The 17,038-nt window shown below is 57.4% G+C and overlaps 1 protein-coding gene across 4 annotated transcripts in view; it reads left to right on the top strand.

Annotated features, from left to right (window-relative positions):
* Window positions 1-5,336: 5,336 nt before the first annotated feature.
* Window positions 5,337-17,038, top strand: part of NFIC (nuclear factor I C) — a 74,275-nt gene continuing 62,573 nt past the window's right edge. For 3 of the 4 annotated variants that reach the window (XM_019964497.2, XM_019964496.2, XM_019964495.2), the window contains exon 1: window positions 12,289-12,421. In XM_019964497.2, coding sequence (XP_019820056.1) covers window positions 12,392-12,421 — 30 coding nt within the window. In that variant the 5' untranslated portion in view covers window positions 12,289-12,391. Of the gene's footprint in view, window positions 5,699-12,288; window positions 12,422-17,038 lie in introns of those variants that run through there. The other variant, XM_070793126.1, reaches the window with a different exon arrangement.

Here is a 17,038-nt window from a genome sequence, read left to right as displayed (position 1 = left end):
GATTTAGAGTAGTTAGGAAGTAACTCTCTGGGCTTCTGTTCCCCCATCTGTAAAATGGGGCTAAGTCTATCACCTGCACACAGGGATGGGTATCTGCAGCTTTGGGACTGTGTGGCTTTCTTCATGTTCTTATGTAAGTGTTGAACACATGTTTTTAACATTCAGCAATTTGGGTTTTCTTTTTATTCTCCCTCTGCCTAACAAAAAATCTTGGAGATAAGTTCATTATCAGTGCTGTGGTTGAGGAACCCTAGTGTGTGTGTGTATGAATCTTTTAAATATACATTTAATACATACACATATTCTATAATGTATAAATATAAATTATATAATTAATAATAATTATACATGTTGTTGTTGTTCAGTTTTTCAGTCATCTCCGGCTCTTTGAGACCCCATAGACTGCAGTACACCAGGCTTTCCTGTTCTTCACTATCTTCTGGAGCTTGCTCAAACTCATGTCCATTGAGTCAGTGATGCCATCCAACCATCTCATTCTCTGTCACCCCCTTCTCCTCCTGCCCTCAGTCTTTCCCAGCATCAGGGTCTTTTGGCTCCTATGCATGTGTTTATATGTTTAGTACATATACATTTTATATGATACATTTTTTTATATATAAGACTTAAGATACACACATGTGATTATTTTTAAAAATGGGATTTTAAACAGGCATTACCCCCTGAGACTTTCACTTATTCAGCAAATATGTACCGAGCCCCCACTGTGTGCCAGGCACTGTTCTCAGCATCAGGAACACAGCTGTGAACCAAGCAGACACCCTCCCCTCTCCCAACATGGAGCTGACAGTCTCTTCTCAGCACATCCTAATTTTGGGTTCGTGATTTTGCTGTTTATTTGGGCTTTAGATGCTGGCATGAGTTTAATCCCAGCCTGACTCACAACTTGCACTTATCATTGTTCCATTTATTAGTAAATTTAAATGTTTGTTAATAGAATAAATATCCTAAATCCTCAAAATAAATACCACGAGGATAAACAGAACTTTCACAACAACTCACACCTCAGAAATGTTTCTCCCCCATCCTACTTTTTGGGCTCCTCTCCCCAGAGTTAATTACGCTTCTTAATCTGGAATGTTTCCTTTCTTTGCTTGAAAATAACTGTACCTCAAATATGTATTCCCCAAAAATGTTGTCTCATTTTAGTTATCTTAAATTCATAAAGACCCTGAGGCTGGGAAAGATTGAAGGCAGGAGGAGAACCAGACAATAGAGGATGAGATGGTTGGATGGCATCACCAACTCAATGGACATGCTGCTGCTGCTGCTAAGTCGCTTCAGTCGTGTCCGACCCCAGAGACGGCAGCCCACCAGGCTCCCCCATCCCTGGGATTCTCCAGGCAAGAACACTGGAGTGGGTTGCCATTGCCTTCTCCAATGCATGAAAGTGGAAAGTGAAAGTGAAGTCGCTTAGTCGTGTCCAACTCCTAGTAACCCCATGGACTGCAGCCTACCAGGTTCCTCCGTCCATGGGATTTGCCAGGCAAGAGTACTGGAGTGGGTTGCTATTGCCTTCTCCGCAATGGATATGAGTTTGGGCAAACTCTGGGCGTTGGTGATAGACAGGGAAGCCTGGTGTGCTGCAGTCTATGGAGTTGCAGAGTCAGACATAACTGAACAACCGAACTGAAATTCATAGAGGGACTCATGCTGTGCCTAATATTGGGGAGTTTTTGTTACACTCCATGTAATATTGCTAAGTCCATCCCTACTGTTTGCCTGTGGCTGAGAACACCACTCTAGCTGATTACTATGCCATTGGGTGAATTTCCCAGGATGCATTTCTCTGTTTTTTTAGAGATGAGAATTTGGGTTGTTTCTGGGTGTCTGCCTTCTTCACAGTGCAGTACTGAACATTTGGGGGCATATTTCCTGGGGCAAAAAGTCAGGGTTTCTTGCGGTATTTATCTGGGTGAGGAATGGCTAGGTTATGTGGCACATGAATGTTCAGTGTTGTGATTAATATCAGTCTGCTTTCCAAAATGGTTGCAGTGTGGAGGAGTCCTGTGTACCCACAGCCTCTCCAACATTTGATATTGTTGGACATTTTAAATTTGGAACGATGATACAGGGATGAAATTGGACCTTGATGTGGCTTTGTCATGCATTTTCTTGATCCCTAAAGAGGTCAGACATCTCCTCAACCTTCATGCACTTTCTGGCCACCCATGTGTCATCATTTGCTTGCTTTCCTCATTTTCTTTTGGGGGTGGCTGCCTTTTTCATATTGAAACTTCTTTTTAAAGGACTGTACCACTCCATCAGAAGGCTATACCATTCTTTATAGCATGCATTCTCAGCACAGGCAAAAATCAGTTCTTGGGGAGTGAAAAAAATCTTACGCTTTTCAGGTAGAAAACATAGCTATACATATACTATATAAACAAATATTCGGTATATTTGTGGTATTAAAATTTCATAAGAGGTGATTAGGAAAAACTGTCTAAAACAACCAGGGAGGGATAATGAAAAAAAGGCTGAGAAACATTGATTTATAGCAATTTGCCCAAGTCTGTGCCAATAAACATCATTGGGCATACCTTTCCCCAAGTTCAGGATAGACTCCCAGAAATTGAACCATAAGGTCTGAACTTGTCTTAGGCCTCTACCATGTGTGCCAAACTGCTTTCCCAGTTCATATATACTTTTACCTCCAAGTAATTTATGAAAATGCCTGTTTTACCACATCCTCACCAGCGCTGGGTTTTATCAATTCAGAAATCTTTACTGATCTTGATGAGTGCCAAAACATGGGAAGTTCTTATTGTTATACTTTCTTTGGTCTCTATAAGGCTGGACATTTTAAATATGTTTGCTAATCAGTCTGTCTTTTGGGAATGTTCTAGGGTGGAAGAAACATAAGTCAACACATCTGGGAGAAAGGAGATCTTTTATATACAGTGGTGGTAACTTAACAGAGTAGTGTCCTACAGTTATCCAGAAAGCAGAACTTGTAAGTGATGAACTTGGATATTTAGCAGAGGGGAATTTCCAATTGTCGAAGGTGCAGATCAGTTTCTCCTTGCTGCTTATAGCAAAATGTGAGAGGAAAGAGATAGATGGAGAGAAGCACTGTTAAGCAAAAAGGAACCAAGACTTGATGATTTGGGAGAATCTCAGCTTATGCAGATCGCCAAAGAAGCCAAAATTAGGAGATACATTGTCAGGAAAGCGTCCTCTGGACCATTATCACTTACAGGTTGGATGAAACTGGGCAAGAGTTTAAAACCTGGTCTGAGCCTCAGTTTCCTCATCTGTGAAATGGGGATATAGAGGTAATAGCACCCACCTCCTAGGGCTGCTGTAAGAGTAAATGAGTAGGTAGTCCTCTGTAAAGCATTTAACTCTATGCCCGCAGACCCAAGGATGGCCTTGTGGGCAAAATGACGGGTACGGGGGCAGCTTTCGGGCCTCCATGATAGCCCTCAAGACCCGAATCTCTGTCTGGCTGACATTAACCCACCCCTTCCCTCGTCTCCTTTCCCCTATTCTCCTCCCAGGTACCTAATTCCCTGAGGCAAGGAAGGAGTGGAGTGTTGAAGCCGGGGATTAACAGAGGCCGATTAGAGAGGAGCTGGGAGCAGTGGGTCTCTGTCCTCCTCACCCTTTCCTCTCCAGAGCCAGAGCTGGGGTATGCGCCCTACTTTCTTTGGCTCCACGTGTGTAAGACGGAAGGCCCCCTCCAGAACCTCCCCATTCCGACCTGCGAAGCACCCGGTTAGAAACGTCAGGATCAGGACCCTTGGGTTTCTGATATGCTGGTTGTTGAGTTTCCCTCTCTTCTTAAAAATCCGGCAAGGGGGACTTCCCCAGCAATCCAGTGGTTAAGACTCTGCCTTCCAATGCTGGACGCAGGGGTTCGATCCCTGGTCTGGGAACAAGGATCCCACATGCCGCTGGGTGCGGCCAAACATTTTTTTTTCAAGTGGGGAGAGGAATGCGCAGAAGAGAGAAGAAAACTTCAGCATCCCAGAGCGAACGCTCCCTGGACGCCTGAGATATAGGCTACTTCCGTACCACTGAACATATACTATGTTGGCAGGGCTGTTGTTACCACCTCTTGCCTGAGATTTTTTGGCCGGCCCCCGGTTTGCCCAGCAAGACACAGAATGAACTTCCAGAAGCCCCCAGAGTCAGCTAGGGCTCTAGAAGGGCAGTCAGGGCCTGATTCTGCTCCCGGAGTGCTGCCTGCGCCGACTCGAAGCCCTGGCGCTCTCCCTGTGGGAGCTGGGAATCATTTCCCCAAAGGGATCCCTGAATCCCCGAGCCCCAGCTGGGGGAAGTGAGGTCGCAGGCGGGAGGGGGGAACCCAGACGGAAGGACGGCCACAGAATCGCCTCCACCCCACCAGGTCTCAGCAAGCCCCCCTCGCATCGTCCCGGGGTTGCGCCAGACGCAGAGCCAGGGAGGAGGCGGGGAGAAGGGGGCGGTGCCTATTCTGCGGCTGCCCGAGGAGGGGGACTGCGGGAGAGCGCTCAGTGGGGTGGGGGTGGGGGTGGGGGGTGGGGGTGGGGGGGCGCTGCGGCACGGCTTCCCAGCCCGCAGCGGCCCGCGCGGCAGGGGCGGGGGCGCTGACCCTCCCCGGTCCGGCCCTTCCCCCGCTGCGGAGGCTTCGCCATTAATCCCGACCCAGGGAGGGGGCACCTGCTCCCCCCAACACCCACGGAGCCGCCGCGCGCGCTCCCCGCCCCCGCCCCGCCTGGAGCCCCTGCGGGATCCCCAGGGAACCCCTGCCCCCCAGGTCTGTCACCCTCGCTGTCCGAGTCTGTCTGTGTCCCCATCTGTCCCGTCTCCCCGCTGTGCGTGTTTGTGTCTGTGTATCCGGGACACCTGCACTTGGGGGCAAGGGTGGCTGCGGCGATGGCTGGGAGGGAGGGGTCGTGGGGTCGGCATGGGGCTCAGACCGAGGTCTGAAGTGTCTTCCTGCGATTGTCAGTCTGTGTGGCTGAGTGACACCCCGCAAGCTGTGAATTTGTGTATGTGACAGCGTGGAGGCTGTGGGTGTCTAGGCGACACCCTGCAGACTGTGAGCATGTGGGTCCCCTTGTATCTGGGTGACACCCGCAGGTTGTGAGTGTGTCTGTGTTGGTGGCATCCTGCAGAAGGTGTGCGTCCGAGAACCGAACCGAGCGTGGGCCCCGGGGTATCTAGGTGACACCCGCAGGCTGTGTGTGTCTGTAACACGTCTCAGGCGCGTCGCTGTGCTTTCTGTGTCGGTGTCGGAGTCGAGGAGGCCCGGGCCGCGAGTGTCCCCAGTTGCCTGTGTGTGTGTGTGTGTGTGTGTGTGTGTGTGAGCGCGCGCGCGCCGTAAAGGTGGATCCGCTCCCGCCGCAGCGAGCCCGACCCGGGCCCAACGACCCGCTGCCGCGACCGTTCTCCCGGCCTCCCCTCGCGCGGGCCGGGCCGGGGATGGAGCCGCAGCCTGAGCCGCCGGAGCCGGGGCCGGGACGCGGAGCGGCCTGAGGCGCGGGCGGCGCGCGGGACCGGGGGGAGGGCGGGCCGAGGGGAGGGTCCTGAGCCGGGGGGGCGGGCACGGCGCGCCCCCTCCCTAGCGCGCTCGCTCCCTCCCCCGCGCGCCCTCCCTCGCCGCCTCCTCCCGCCGCCTCCGGCCCCCCCTCGCCGGGGACCGAGCGCGCTCGCTCCGGCGCCGGCCTCGCCTCCTCGCAGCAGCGCCATGGTACGTCGCCGCCCCCACTTTCGTTTTCGCCGGGGGAGTTTTTGGGGTGGTGCGTGGGCTCCCGGCGAAAGTTGCGAGGTCTAGGGGGGCAGGGGGCGGGGGCCGCCCGGGGGAGGGGCTCGATGCGGGGAACCCCCCTCCCGCCCGCCGCCCCGGGACCCCCGCCCGCCGATCCACCCCCCCGCGGCTGGGGGCGGAGCTGGCGCGCGGGGAGCAGCGGGGGACCCCAAGTGGGGGGCCCCTCACGGGCGCGGCGGAGTTAGAGGGGAGGGCGGGGCTCCCGAGAGAGGGTCCCCCCAGGCCAGGCCTCCGCCCCCTCCTTGGCCCAGCGGGAGGGCGCGGCTCCGGGCACGAGACCCCCGAGCGCGCAGCCCGCTGGGGATCCCGGGTCGGGGAGGGGGCGCCCGCCGGGGCCTTGCGGCCCGGGGGTCGCGGCGGCCCCAGCGGGCTGCCCCGGCCCGGGCGAGCGCGGCGCGCCAGCTAGCGGAAAATGGCCGCTGCGGAGAGGGGCGGAGAGCGCGCAGCGGCCGCCGCCGGGCGCCTTGAACTTGGAGCCGGGCGGGCGGCCGCGCTCGGCGCCGCGCAGGGGCAGCCACCCGGCTGGCCCTAGCGCTGCCTGAGCCCCGCCCCCGGGCCGACCCCGGCCCTGCCGCGTCGCGCGACGGGTCCCAGCCGAGAGGGGTCACAGGGTCTAGGCCGGGCGCGCCCCAGGCCCGCAAGCGCCGGTAGCTGCACTTGAAGGTTCCGGTGTCCGGTCCGCCGGTGTCTGTGGCATCCGCACTCGAGGGCTGCGTTTGGGGCCCCTGTGCTCTGCAACGGGTCAACACGGGTCCCTGGGGGTGCATTCGAGGGTCTGTGCGGCTAGGTGGTCCCATCCCTGTCCGTGGGTCCCCAGGCGTGGGGTCCTCTCCTTTACGAATCTGTGTATCTGCGCATCCACGTGGCTGTGTGTGTGTTGTGTTGCGTGTTGTTAGAGCATTGTGCAACTATGGGACAGTGTGTACGTGTTGGGGTAACTGGGCGACTGTGCCATGCGTCCCCGTGGGGCGGTGTTGTGAAGCAGCGTGTCTGGGTTGTGTGTCCCCGGGGAATGTGATGTCCCTGGATGACCGTGGGGGTGTCCCCGTGTGAGTGGGAGGGGGGGTTAGGGGGTTGCCACTGAGTGGGGAGCTGTGTCGTGTGACTGCGTCTCAGGGGACATTTCGGTGTCACTGTGTGCGTTTGACTGGCGCTGAGTGACTATTCTGAGGATGGGTCTACGCTTTCTCCCCCACTCCCCCCAGTCCCTTTTTCCCCCCTAACCCGAGCTACCAGGTGGGGGACGGTGGCTTCCTTCACTTTGCCAAAGCTCTGTCCCTTCCTCTCACTCCCCACCCAGTTCCTTCCAACTCCCCCTGCCTCGAGGTCCCCCATCCGCGCGTCCCCAGGTGGTCCCAGCTTGAGGTTTGGGCGCGAGGTGGCGCCGGGACGCGATCACTCGGCGGCGACGTCTCCCGCCAGGGGCTGCGCGTGCGCGGGGACCTGGCCCAGAGAGGGGCGGGGCAGCGGGGGTCCCCACTCCTCCTCTGAGGAGGTCCGGAGGGATGGGTGGTTACCCAAGCTCGCGTGGGTTAGGTCTGGACCAGGGAAGTGGCCAAGGAGACCCTCTGGGCTGGATGGACAGGGAGCCGCGCTGCGAGCCCTGCCTCCAGCACTTGTCTGGGACGGGCCAGACGCATGGGCACGCAGTGTTGTTTTCTCCCCTCCAGGGGAATCCCCACCGCGCCCCCACGCCCCACCCCAGGGCGCTTTATATAATTTTCTAAATATAAAAGCCCCAAGACTAGGCGCGAGTCTTTGGGTCTTACTTTGAACCTGCATCCCTTTTGGGGGTGTTGTTTGGGAAGGGGAAAAAAAGGGGTCCCACAGTGACACGGAATCATCCACACCCAGTACTCGGGTCCTCAGCTCATGTGAGCTCCCCCACCCTCAGGCCCCTCCACAGCCTGTGCTCCCCACCCCGTACACCCACGGCCAGCGCTGAAACGCTGCCCTCCCCCACCCCCCACCCCCAGGCACTGCCCTCCACCACACTGGCCTCCCTCCCCACCTGTCACCGGGTGTGCAGGGGAACACCTTCGTGTAATCGCAGTCAGTAGCACACACCCGTGACCCTCACAGCTATCTGTTCACAGCCACACATGTATAGAATTCTGCCCCTACACAGGTGCACACACAATCACACACAGGCAGGCAGCAGACACACAAACAGGCACCTGCATTTGTGGGAGGGGGAGGAGCCAAGCCCATCCCGCCCTCCCCCAGCTCCATGTACAAGCCAGGGTCCCTGAAGATCTGGAGAGCAAAGACTCCATCTGTGGGGGTAACTTTGGGGGGGGGGGCAGCCATGAGGGAGGAGCAGGAATGCAGTGTGTTGTGTGTCACTGTGCATGTATTGTGTGCGTGTGTGATAGTCACTCAGTTGTGTCCAACTCTTGGCGACCCATGGACTATAGCTTCCCAGGCTCCCTCTGTCCGTGGGATTCTCCAGGCAAGAATACTGGAGCGGGTTGCCATTTACTTCTTCAGGAGATCTTCCCAACTCAGGGATCCCGAATTGCAGGTGGATTCTTTACCGTCTGAGCCACCAGGGAAGCCTCTGAGTGAATATGTGTGTGTGTGTGTGCGCGCTGGTGTATAATCCTGGGAGGCGTTCTGCCTATGGGTGCGTGTGCTCCTAAGCATGTATGGCTGTGTTGTGGTCTGAGTTTGTGATTCTGGCTGGTTGCACTTGTGTTGTATTTGGGGTTGTGCATGCCCTCGTATGGGTCTGTGTGTCTCTCTGTGAGTCTATGTGAGTCTGTGTGTGTGTCCCCTTGGGTCTGGGTATCTGTCAGAGTCTGTGTGACATGCGAGAATCTGTGTGTCTCCGTATGAGGTGTTTCTGTACATCTGTGTATCTCTCGTGACATGCTCGGTGTGTTTGTGTGCCTCTGTGTTGTATGTCTGTGTCAGCCTCAATGTCATCCCACCATCAATTCTCAAGGCTGAGGACCTTAACATGCCCCTCTGGAGGTTCAATTTCTCATCTGTAAAATGGGGACACAGGATGCCCTGCAAGGTAGGAGGAGGAATGGTCCTGCCCCCCTGGCTGGAGCTCAGTTTGCTGCGTATGGCAGCTGGGGGGTTCCCAGGCGGCTCCAGCTCTTATCTTTCCTCCCTGAGCTGCTCTTGCTTTTTAAAATTTTGCTGTGGATTCCACTCACATTTTAAAAGTTTGCCTTTTAATAACACAAGCCACTCATGAACATCTTAAGAGGATGGAGAAGTGCCCAGAGTAAAAATCAAACCTTCCTTGTCACCCCCACCCTGTGGGACTCCCTACTCCAGAAAAGCCCTATTTTCACCCAGCTTTGTCTGAGCAGCTACACATGTAACAGATACACATTCTCATAAAGGATATATGTATATTCTTTAAAAAAAAAATTCCCAAATGCAATCTTGAGTCTGTTTGCTGAGTCTACAGCAGAGGTTCTCCCCAGGGCACACTGAGTGAGGTCTGGGGACACCCGTGGTTGTCACACTGGGGGGCGGGGCTCCTGTTGTCCACCCCCACCCCCCCGCACAGTGCTCAGGACAGCCCAATCAGAGAGGATGGTCTGAAGTGCTGAGTGGGGAGGAGCCCTGGGCTGCAGGGTATTTCTTGGAGGCGTCTCCAGGTAGAAGTCCCTTGTTCTTTTGTGGAGCTGTGTAGTATTTCTGGGTGGCACTGCTGAACTGGTCCCCACGAGGACGGACATGGTAGCTGGTTCCAGATTGTTGGCATTAGTGTTATAGGGTGACAGTCAACACCCTCCTGCATCTATAGCTGGGACAGTTACAGAGGAGCCTAAGAGTGAGTGATGGGGAGAGCATTTTTAAACAGATGAGTTAACTTATGTTCCAAAGCGCCAGGAGCTAAAGTCATGCAGTGCCCCCCTCCCCAGATGTTTCACACATAGGTCCAATCCAGCAATTGTTTTGTTTCAAAAACACTATGTGCATTCCAAACATTGGCAGGTTTACCCACAACAGGCCAGAGGGGTAGAAACTTTTATCACCCCATTTCTCAGAACGGGAAGCTGAGGCACAGGCACTTTGGGCTCCTGGCTAAAGGAGACATACACCCAAGGCTGTAACCCTGCACTAAAACTGCCCTGCTGTGGACCTATTGTTTACACTGTAGGGACCCCTTCCTGCTGAACTCGATGATATAGATGGATAGATACAGACAAATGCATTGCTAAGTCGCTTCAGTCATGTCTGACTCTTTGCGACCCCATGGACTGTAGCCTGCCAGGCTCCTCTGTCCATGGGATTCTACAGGCAAGAATACTGGACTGGGTTGCCATTTCCTTCTCCAGGAGATCTTCCCAACCCAGGGATCAAACCTTAATCTCTTATGTCTCCTGCATTGGCAGGTGGGTTTTTTACAGCTAGCACCACCTGGGAAGCCTAGATAGATATAGATAGACAGACAGATAGAACTCTTCACTCTCAATTGTGAACTTGCACCCGCCACCACTAATGTATTAATACTGTCTTTCCACACCTTATCTCAAGGACTCCGATCTGCCCAACCTCCCAAAATGTGCGAGTTGCATCTATTGTAACCATTTTACAGATGTGGAAACTGAGGTTTAGACAGAGACAGAGAGAGTCTGTGCTCTCCAAACTGCGTTCCAGAGTAACCCAAACTACCTGGTGAAGGCTGCATGCCGAGTGGGTGTTGGGAACAGTCTGGCAGTCGCAGCCACCTGGGAGAAAGCTCCTAAGGCAACTTGAACTTGAAAATGTCTGTGAATTGGGGATTCTGCCCTCCAGGTGTTCACAATGGTTTTCAAAATAATAAAATATTGCTTTCTGTTATGTTGGCATTTGGATTCCTAGACACCTGTCTCTCTCTTTCATCCTGAGGTTTAAATGCCCCCCATGGTTGCACAGTGGGAATTTAGAAAAACAAAACATTAGTGAAGTGCCATTTGAGTGACTGTCACTCACAGCAGGGGGAGCCGGCAGGACGGAGGGTGTACGTGTCTGTGTGAATCCTGCTTCCTTCTGGCCTAACCCCAGGGCCCCAGGTCAGTAGCATCCTTTCCTCGGGCCTCGGGTTCCTCCCCTATAACATGGGGGAAAAGCATTCTTTCTGGGCATGGGGCAGCTGCCCCAAGTTGGCAAGGGGTTATCATTTGTCCTTGGAGATGGGTCAGAATGGCCAAGCTTTCTAAGAGCATCTCAGTGCATATTTAACAGAAGGTCAAGGCACTTCTAAGTGCTGTTCTTCTGCTGACCAACACCAGGGGGTGGGCACTGTTCATGCACTTCACAGGGGAGGATGCCAAGGGGGGAGCATCCTGCTCTTTGAGGTGGCAGAAGTGCCTGAGAGAGGCTGGGAGGGTGTGCAGGATGAACACAGGGAGGGGTGAGGCCAGGTCCTCAGGCTCCCTGGGGGCTCAGACTGGAGGAGGGCAGGTCTGTTCTCCAGAGGGGGAACAACAGAGCCTGCCATGTGGGCTCAGGGGCCAGGTAACTGGGCTCCAAGCCACTCCAGTGCCTCAGTTTCTGGATTCAGTCAAATGGGTCCACTGTGGGTGGGGGTCAGTAAGAATCACTGGACACCCAGGAAGAGGCTGCAAGGGTTTATCTGGCCAGCCTGAGGTCTTCCTGGACACCTTCCTCCTGGGGTACTGGGGAAACATATAGGGGAGGCCCAAACCCCACCCACCCAGCTCCCAGTTCTCCTTTGGTGCTGGCTGAGGAAGCAAGAGCAGAGTTCTGGAGGCTCCCCTGTTGGTTGGGGCCCTTCTGGCTACGGAAGGGCAGTTGTAGCCAAGTCCCTCTGCCTGGGAACTGCAGTCCCCGTCTGGCTTCCCGGGGCTGTCAGGGGGAGAGGATACCATAAGACCCCCTTCTCCCGCCATGCACCCCGGGTTGTACATCTTTAAGGGGAAAAGCGCGCTCGCGCCGGGCCTCTGCACACGTCACTTCTTCATTCTTTCCCTCCCCCCACCTTGGCTCCTTTCTCCAACTTCCCGGCCAGCTTGGGGCGGGTTGTGGGGGGGGACTTCAAAATCCACCTTCGGCCCCCAAATGTCCCGCAAGAGCCACCAACCCCTACCCACCCGACTCGGGCGGGCGATCCAGGGGGACCCGCTGCGGTTGGGGTGTGCGCAAGCCCGTTGGTTCCCGTCCGGTGCCCCGGCACAGGGCGGCTCGAAATTCGTAATCATAAGCAATGATGGGGGTTCAGGAGGCATGGGGAGCGCGGGGTGGGGGGCGGCTTTCCTTTCTCGCTCGCGCTCTTTTTTTACCCCCCTCGTTTCTTTGAAAGTTGGATATTGAGAAGTGGGAGGTTCGGGATGGGAGGGGAGAGAAATTGGGGGAGGGAGGGAGGTGGTTGTCGGAGGGAGGAGAGACAGAGACACAGAGAGAGACAGAGACGGGGGGGTGCTGGAAAGGAAGAGAGAGAGACAGACAGAGGGAGAGAGAGAGGGAGTCGGGCGCAGGAGAGAGGGAGAGCGCGGGAGGAGGGAGGGAGGCAGACCGAGGGAGGAGGCGGCGAGGAGCGCGCCGGCCGCGGCCGCGGGGGGGGGGGGGGGGGGGGGGTTGGAAAAATGACTCAGTAAGTTCAGCGCGCCCGCTCCGGCCGGCCCTGCGCCTCCCGCCGCGCCCGGGATGTATTCGTCCCCGCTCTGCCTGACCCAGGTACGCCCCCCGCCCGGCCCCGGGTGCGTGCCCCCGGTGCCCCGGCCCCGCGCCCCCCGCCACCGGGCCCCAGAGTTTGGAAGCCCGAGGAGGCGGGACGGAAAAGGCGCGCGTCCCTCCCGCCCCCGCCTCAGGCCAGGGTCCGGTAGGCGGCGGGGGGATGGGCCGGGACCCTCACCCGGGACGCCTGCCCTGCGTGCCCCACGGGACCTCTCCCCCTGGCGGACGTGGGGGCTCACCCTGCAGTCTCGCCCTCCCCAGACGCAGGAGGCGCACCCCCACCCAACCCGGGAAGGTCGAGGGGTGCCCGGGAGAAGGCCAAAGGCGGGGTTCTGTGCGAACCCCCGGACTGGACCCAGGCCTGCTCATAGGAGGAATCGAGGGGGTCCCCGTTGGACCCTGGATGCCAGGAGACTCTGGAGGGGAGAACCCCTCTGATATGGGGACGAACGCCCCCCCACCCCATAAGGTGGTGCCCCGCCACCCCGGCCCTGGCCGCCTTTCCCCCCATTATTGGCCCACGTGTGCGCGGAGGGGGAGGGGGCACGCGAAGTTGGAGGCACCAGCGGTGGGGGGAGGGGGTGCTCCAACTTCCCGTCGGGTCTCCCACTCCCCGCGCGCCCCCAACCCCGGCCCGATATTTTCGCTGCATCGATTGTGGGTTATTGAGCCGCCGCCGCCGGCGGGAGGAGCCGGGAGGCCGGGCGAGCCCGGGTCTGGCCCGGGCACTGCGGCGCTGCAGACGCCCTCGCCAGCCCGGCACCTGCCCCTGCCCCCTCGTGTAGCCTCTCACCCCTGGCCGCGCTCCCAGGCTACCCGGGCTCGGCCCTTGTGCAATGACCCAGGGGGTGTGTGGGGAGGGGGCGGCTGTGCCCGGGGTTGCCCCAGGGGACCCCTTCTCTCCCCCAGCTTCCTCCAGGGGGACCCTCCCAGGTCTGCTGGTTCCACTCTCCAGCTCTGCCCCCACCCGACGTCCTTGGATGTCTTTAACACATGGGGGTCCGGCCTCAGTTTCCCTCAAAGTGACAAGTGGCTGCGGAGGCAGTTTCTGGAGGCAAAGGCAGTGTCAAGTGCGGAGCCGCAGAAGCTGGGCATCCAGCGGGCCACCGACTACCCTGAGGACAAACTACTGTGTGGGGAGCACGTGGATGCTAGTCTCTGCTGGGCGTCCCCCGCCACCATTCACGATCCTGGGGTGCCCCTCCCGCATAGCAAGCTCTTTCTCACAGGCCCCCTCCAGCCCCCGCAGTTTCTGGCTCCCCACAGGGAATGTGAGGGCCCATGCCAAGGGGGTCTCAGGGCCTGTCTTACCCCTTATCCTCCGAGTGACCTTGGGGATGTCCCTGCCCCTCTCCAGACCTCCCTTCCCCTTCAGAGCAATTTTTGGTGTTCCCCAAAGCCGTCATCGCTGGCTCCCCTCTGCCGCTTGTTGCCCTAAAGCTCACCAAGTACCATAAGGGTCCTAGTCAGGGTTGCTGGGTGACCTTGGGCCTCAAGGGGTGGCCTGGGTGGCCCCGAGGTGCCCCCGCCCCCTCCGTCCTTCCCGCGCTTGCTGGCTCCCTCCCTCTGGGAACCGCCCAGGGGGGCTGAGCCCAGGGAGGCTATTCCAGGCGAGGAGATTGGACGGCAGCCTATTGTCACTGCGCCCTGGAATTCCCCCATCAGGACTCCTTGGGAGACAGGCCTTGGTCCACGTTGCCTGGGGGTGGGGGGTGGCAGTGAGAAGCAGAGCTGGCCTTCCTCTGCTCCCTGGGCCTGGCTTTCCCCGGGCACAGGGCAAGGATCAGCCAGGCAGGCTCTCGGTGGAAACATGGTAATGAAAAATACCTGAGGTTCTGTGTGCAAAGGACAGGGCGACCGGGAGACAGTCCGGTGGAGAGAGGACCTGGGAGCTCCCAGGCCAGGGTGGGGATGGGGTGACCCAGAGGCAAGGGGATCCCTCTCCTCTGCTTATTCTCCCACGGGTGCCCCTCACTCTGGAGGGATGCCTGGGACCCCCTTCAGCACAGCCTCGGTGTAATCTCAAAAGCTGCATGCAGGCTCAGTCTGGTCTGGGCTTTCCATCTGGGGGATCTGGAAAGACTGTTCACGGAGGACCCCCACTCCTGGCTGCATCTTAATCTCGCCCTACCCACCTCTCTCTGACTGCCTGCATCTCTCCCTGTCTCTCTCCCTCTCCATCTCTGGGCCTCTGTCTCCCCTCCTCTACTGACTAATTTTACGACCTGAGCCCATCCGAAAATAGCTCCCTTTTAGCTGATCCGACCCGGATCTTCTCAGAGCCGAGACTGGATGGGGGTGTGTGAAGGGAGGGAGCCGGGCTGCTCCGGTGCCAGCCCGCCCTGTGCCCCCAAGGTCCTGCCCACCTGGGGTGGGGGTAGTGCGGCCACGGCCCAGGCGGCCCTGGAGGATTCTGGGAGCGCCGTCCTTGTTTCAATGGTGACTCAAACGCTTTTCACTTTTACTCTTAAGAGGAACTGTGTGGAGCAGCCGTTACTTCCATAAATCCTGCCGGCGGGAAGGCCGGCCTCCCCACGCTTGCCCCGCTCTGGGCCTCCCTCCCTGCCTCCCTCCCGCCCGCCTCTACCGCCACGTTAGTTATTCCGGGTTTGGGGCCAAATCCCTCTTGGCTGCAGTGCCCAGGATTCCCCGGGGCTGAGGCTGGGCCTGGGCCGTGGCCACAGCAGTGCCGGCTGCCAGGGCCCCCCTCATTCATTCATTCTTCCCTTCATTGCTTCACCCCATTGCCTGGTGGGGCAACACTCTTTTTTAAAAAATCACTGTTTCTCCAGTGGGGAGACTGAGGCTAGGAGAGGGTCCCGGACTCTGTCTTGATTGAATATGATAGATCTTCATTAAGCGCCTCCTATGGGCCAGATGTATGTGGCGGCGGCTTGTGGCAGGGCACAGAAGGCATGAAGTGCCAGCCTAGTATGAGTTCATGGAGGCTCTGCTGGAATTTGGGGGCTGGGTCTCCCAGCATTTCAGGACTGGGAGAGGGGCCAAGACCAGAGAGGGCTAGGGCCTGCCCCCGGGTGGCACAGCATGGCTGGTGAGTCTGGAACTGGAGCCACTGCCCACCTGACTGGTCAGGCCTGGGCAGGTGGGTGCTCCCTGAGGTTACCCCCCACGACCTGTGGTCTGGTGGTCTCCGATTGGCTCCTGTCCAAGGCACGACCTCGCCCCATGTTTCTCTCCCTCTCTCTGTCTCTCTCTGAGTCTAGTCTGTGTCTCTTCCCCTCCCTCCTCTGCAGCGGAGGTGCTTCAACGCGTCAGGGTCGGGTGCCTTGTAAATCACGACACTGGGCTTCTGGCCGAGTCAGCGAGTCAGCGTTCTCTCCCTTCCTCCCCTCCTTGCTCGCTCTCTGCCTGAGCTGACCTACCTTCCTGTCTCCCACCTAACGGATGGGACCCACCAAATGTCCTGGGGCTTCCTGTCCCATGAGCAGGCGGGTTCGCAGTGACCGCACACACGTGTACTGGCTCGTGGCCTGGGTGCGAGTGAACCCTGGGTGTGCCGTCCCCAAAGCTCACACTCCCACACGTGTAGGCACACAGATGTGCACACGTATGTGCCCTGCCTGGGATCAAGAGGCAGGAACCCAGGTTGACCTTGGATATGCATGTAGATCCTGCCTAAGTGGCTGTGTATCTCTAGGCAGGTGACCTAGTCCTTCCTTGCATGCTTCAACCTTAGCTTGGGGCCTGGTATACAGTCGGTGCCAAATAAGCTTGGCTGTGATGATGGTTGTCACTAAACTAAGAACTGCAGCTTCCCAGGTGGCACTAGTGGTAAAGAACCTGCTTGCCAAGGCAGGAGATGCAAGAGACACAGGTTCGATCTCTAGATCAGGAAGATCCTCTGGCAGAGGGCATAGCAACCCACTCCAGTATCCTTGCCTAGAGAATCCCATGAACAGAGGAGCCTGGTGGGCTATAGTCCATGGGGTGGCAAAGAGTCAGACACGACTGAAGTGACTTAGCACAGAAACTGATAACTGGATTAAACACCCCACAGGCATTTTCCGGCTCGTCCTCCTTGCCTTCTGTCACTATCTGCTCAGGGTGAGCTGGGAGCCAGGGGCAACAGTGACTCCCCAGAACCTTGAGCCCTAACCACCACCACCACCACCAGGGTTTTTCTCTTGGTCTTTCCTCCCCTACCTGCCTAGCCCTGTACAGGGTCTCCCTGAGTTTGACCAGACCCACATGGGAACCAGCTTCCTTCGTCGACTGGGGTGTGTGCCTTGGGAACAAGCAGAAGATGAAGTTGGTGCTTTCTAATCTGGATGCCATTGAAGCAGCAGTGAAGAAACAGATCAAAGCCACGCCCTCGAGGGGCTGCAGTGTAGTGAGGGGATGGCAGGACCTGGCTGCTGCTTTGGTGTCCCGAGGAGGAGGTGGCATGTGATCCAGGGCTGAGCAGCAGAAGGGGGCCACATGGGATTCAGAGAAAGCAGGTGGGGTACAGAACAGGAAGCCCTGAGGAATGACCAGACCCTGAGCTCGGGGGGTTGGGGGAGCTGGCAGTGGGGCCAAGGATCAGGAAGTTCAAGGTCATGGGACCCAGGTTCAAGTCCCAGCTCAGCTCCTTCCTGGCTCTGTGGCTGTGGGCCA

Source organism: Bos indicus, chromosome 7 (genome assembly GCF_029378745.1).
Source record: "Bos indicus isolate NIAB-ARS_2022 breed Sahiwal x Tharparkar chromosome 7, NIAB-ARS_B.indTharparkar_mat_pri_1.0, whole genome shotgun sequence".
Classification (NCBI taxonomy): domain Eukaryota; kingdom Metazoa; phylum Chordata; class Mammalia; order Artiodactyla; family Bovidae; genus Bos; species Bos indicus.
Note: the sequence above shows the minus strand (reverse complement) of the source record. Positions and strands in the feature narration are given on the sequence as shown.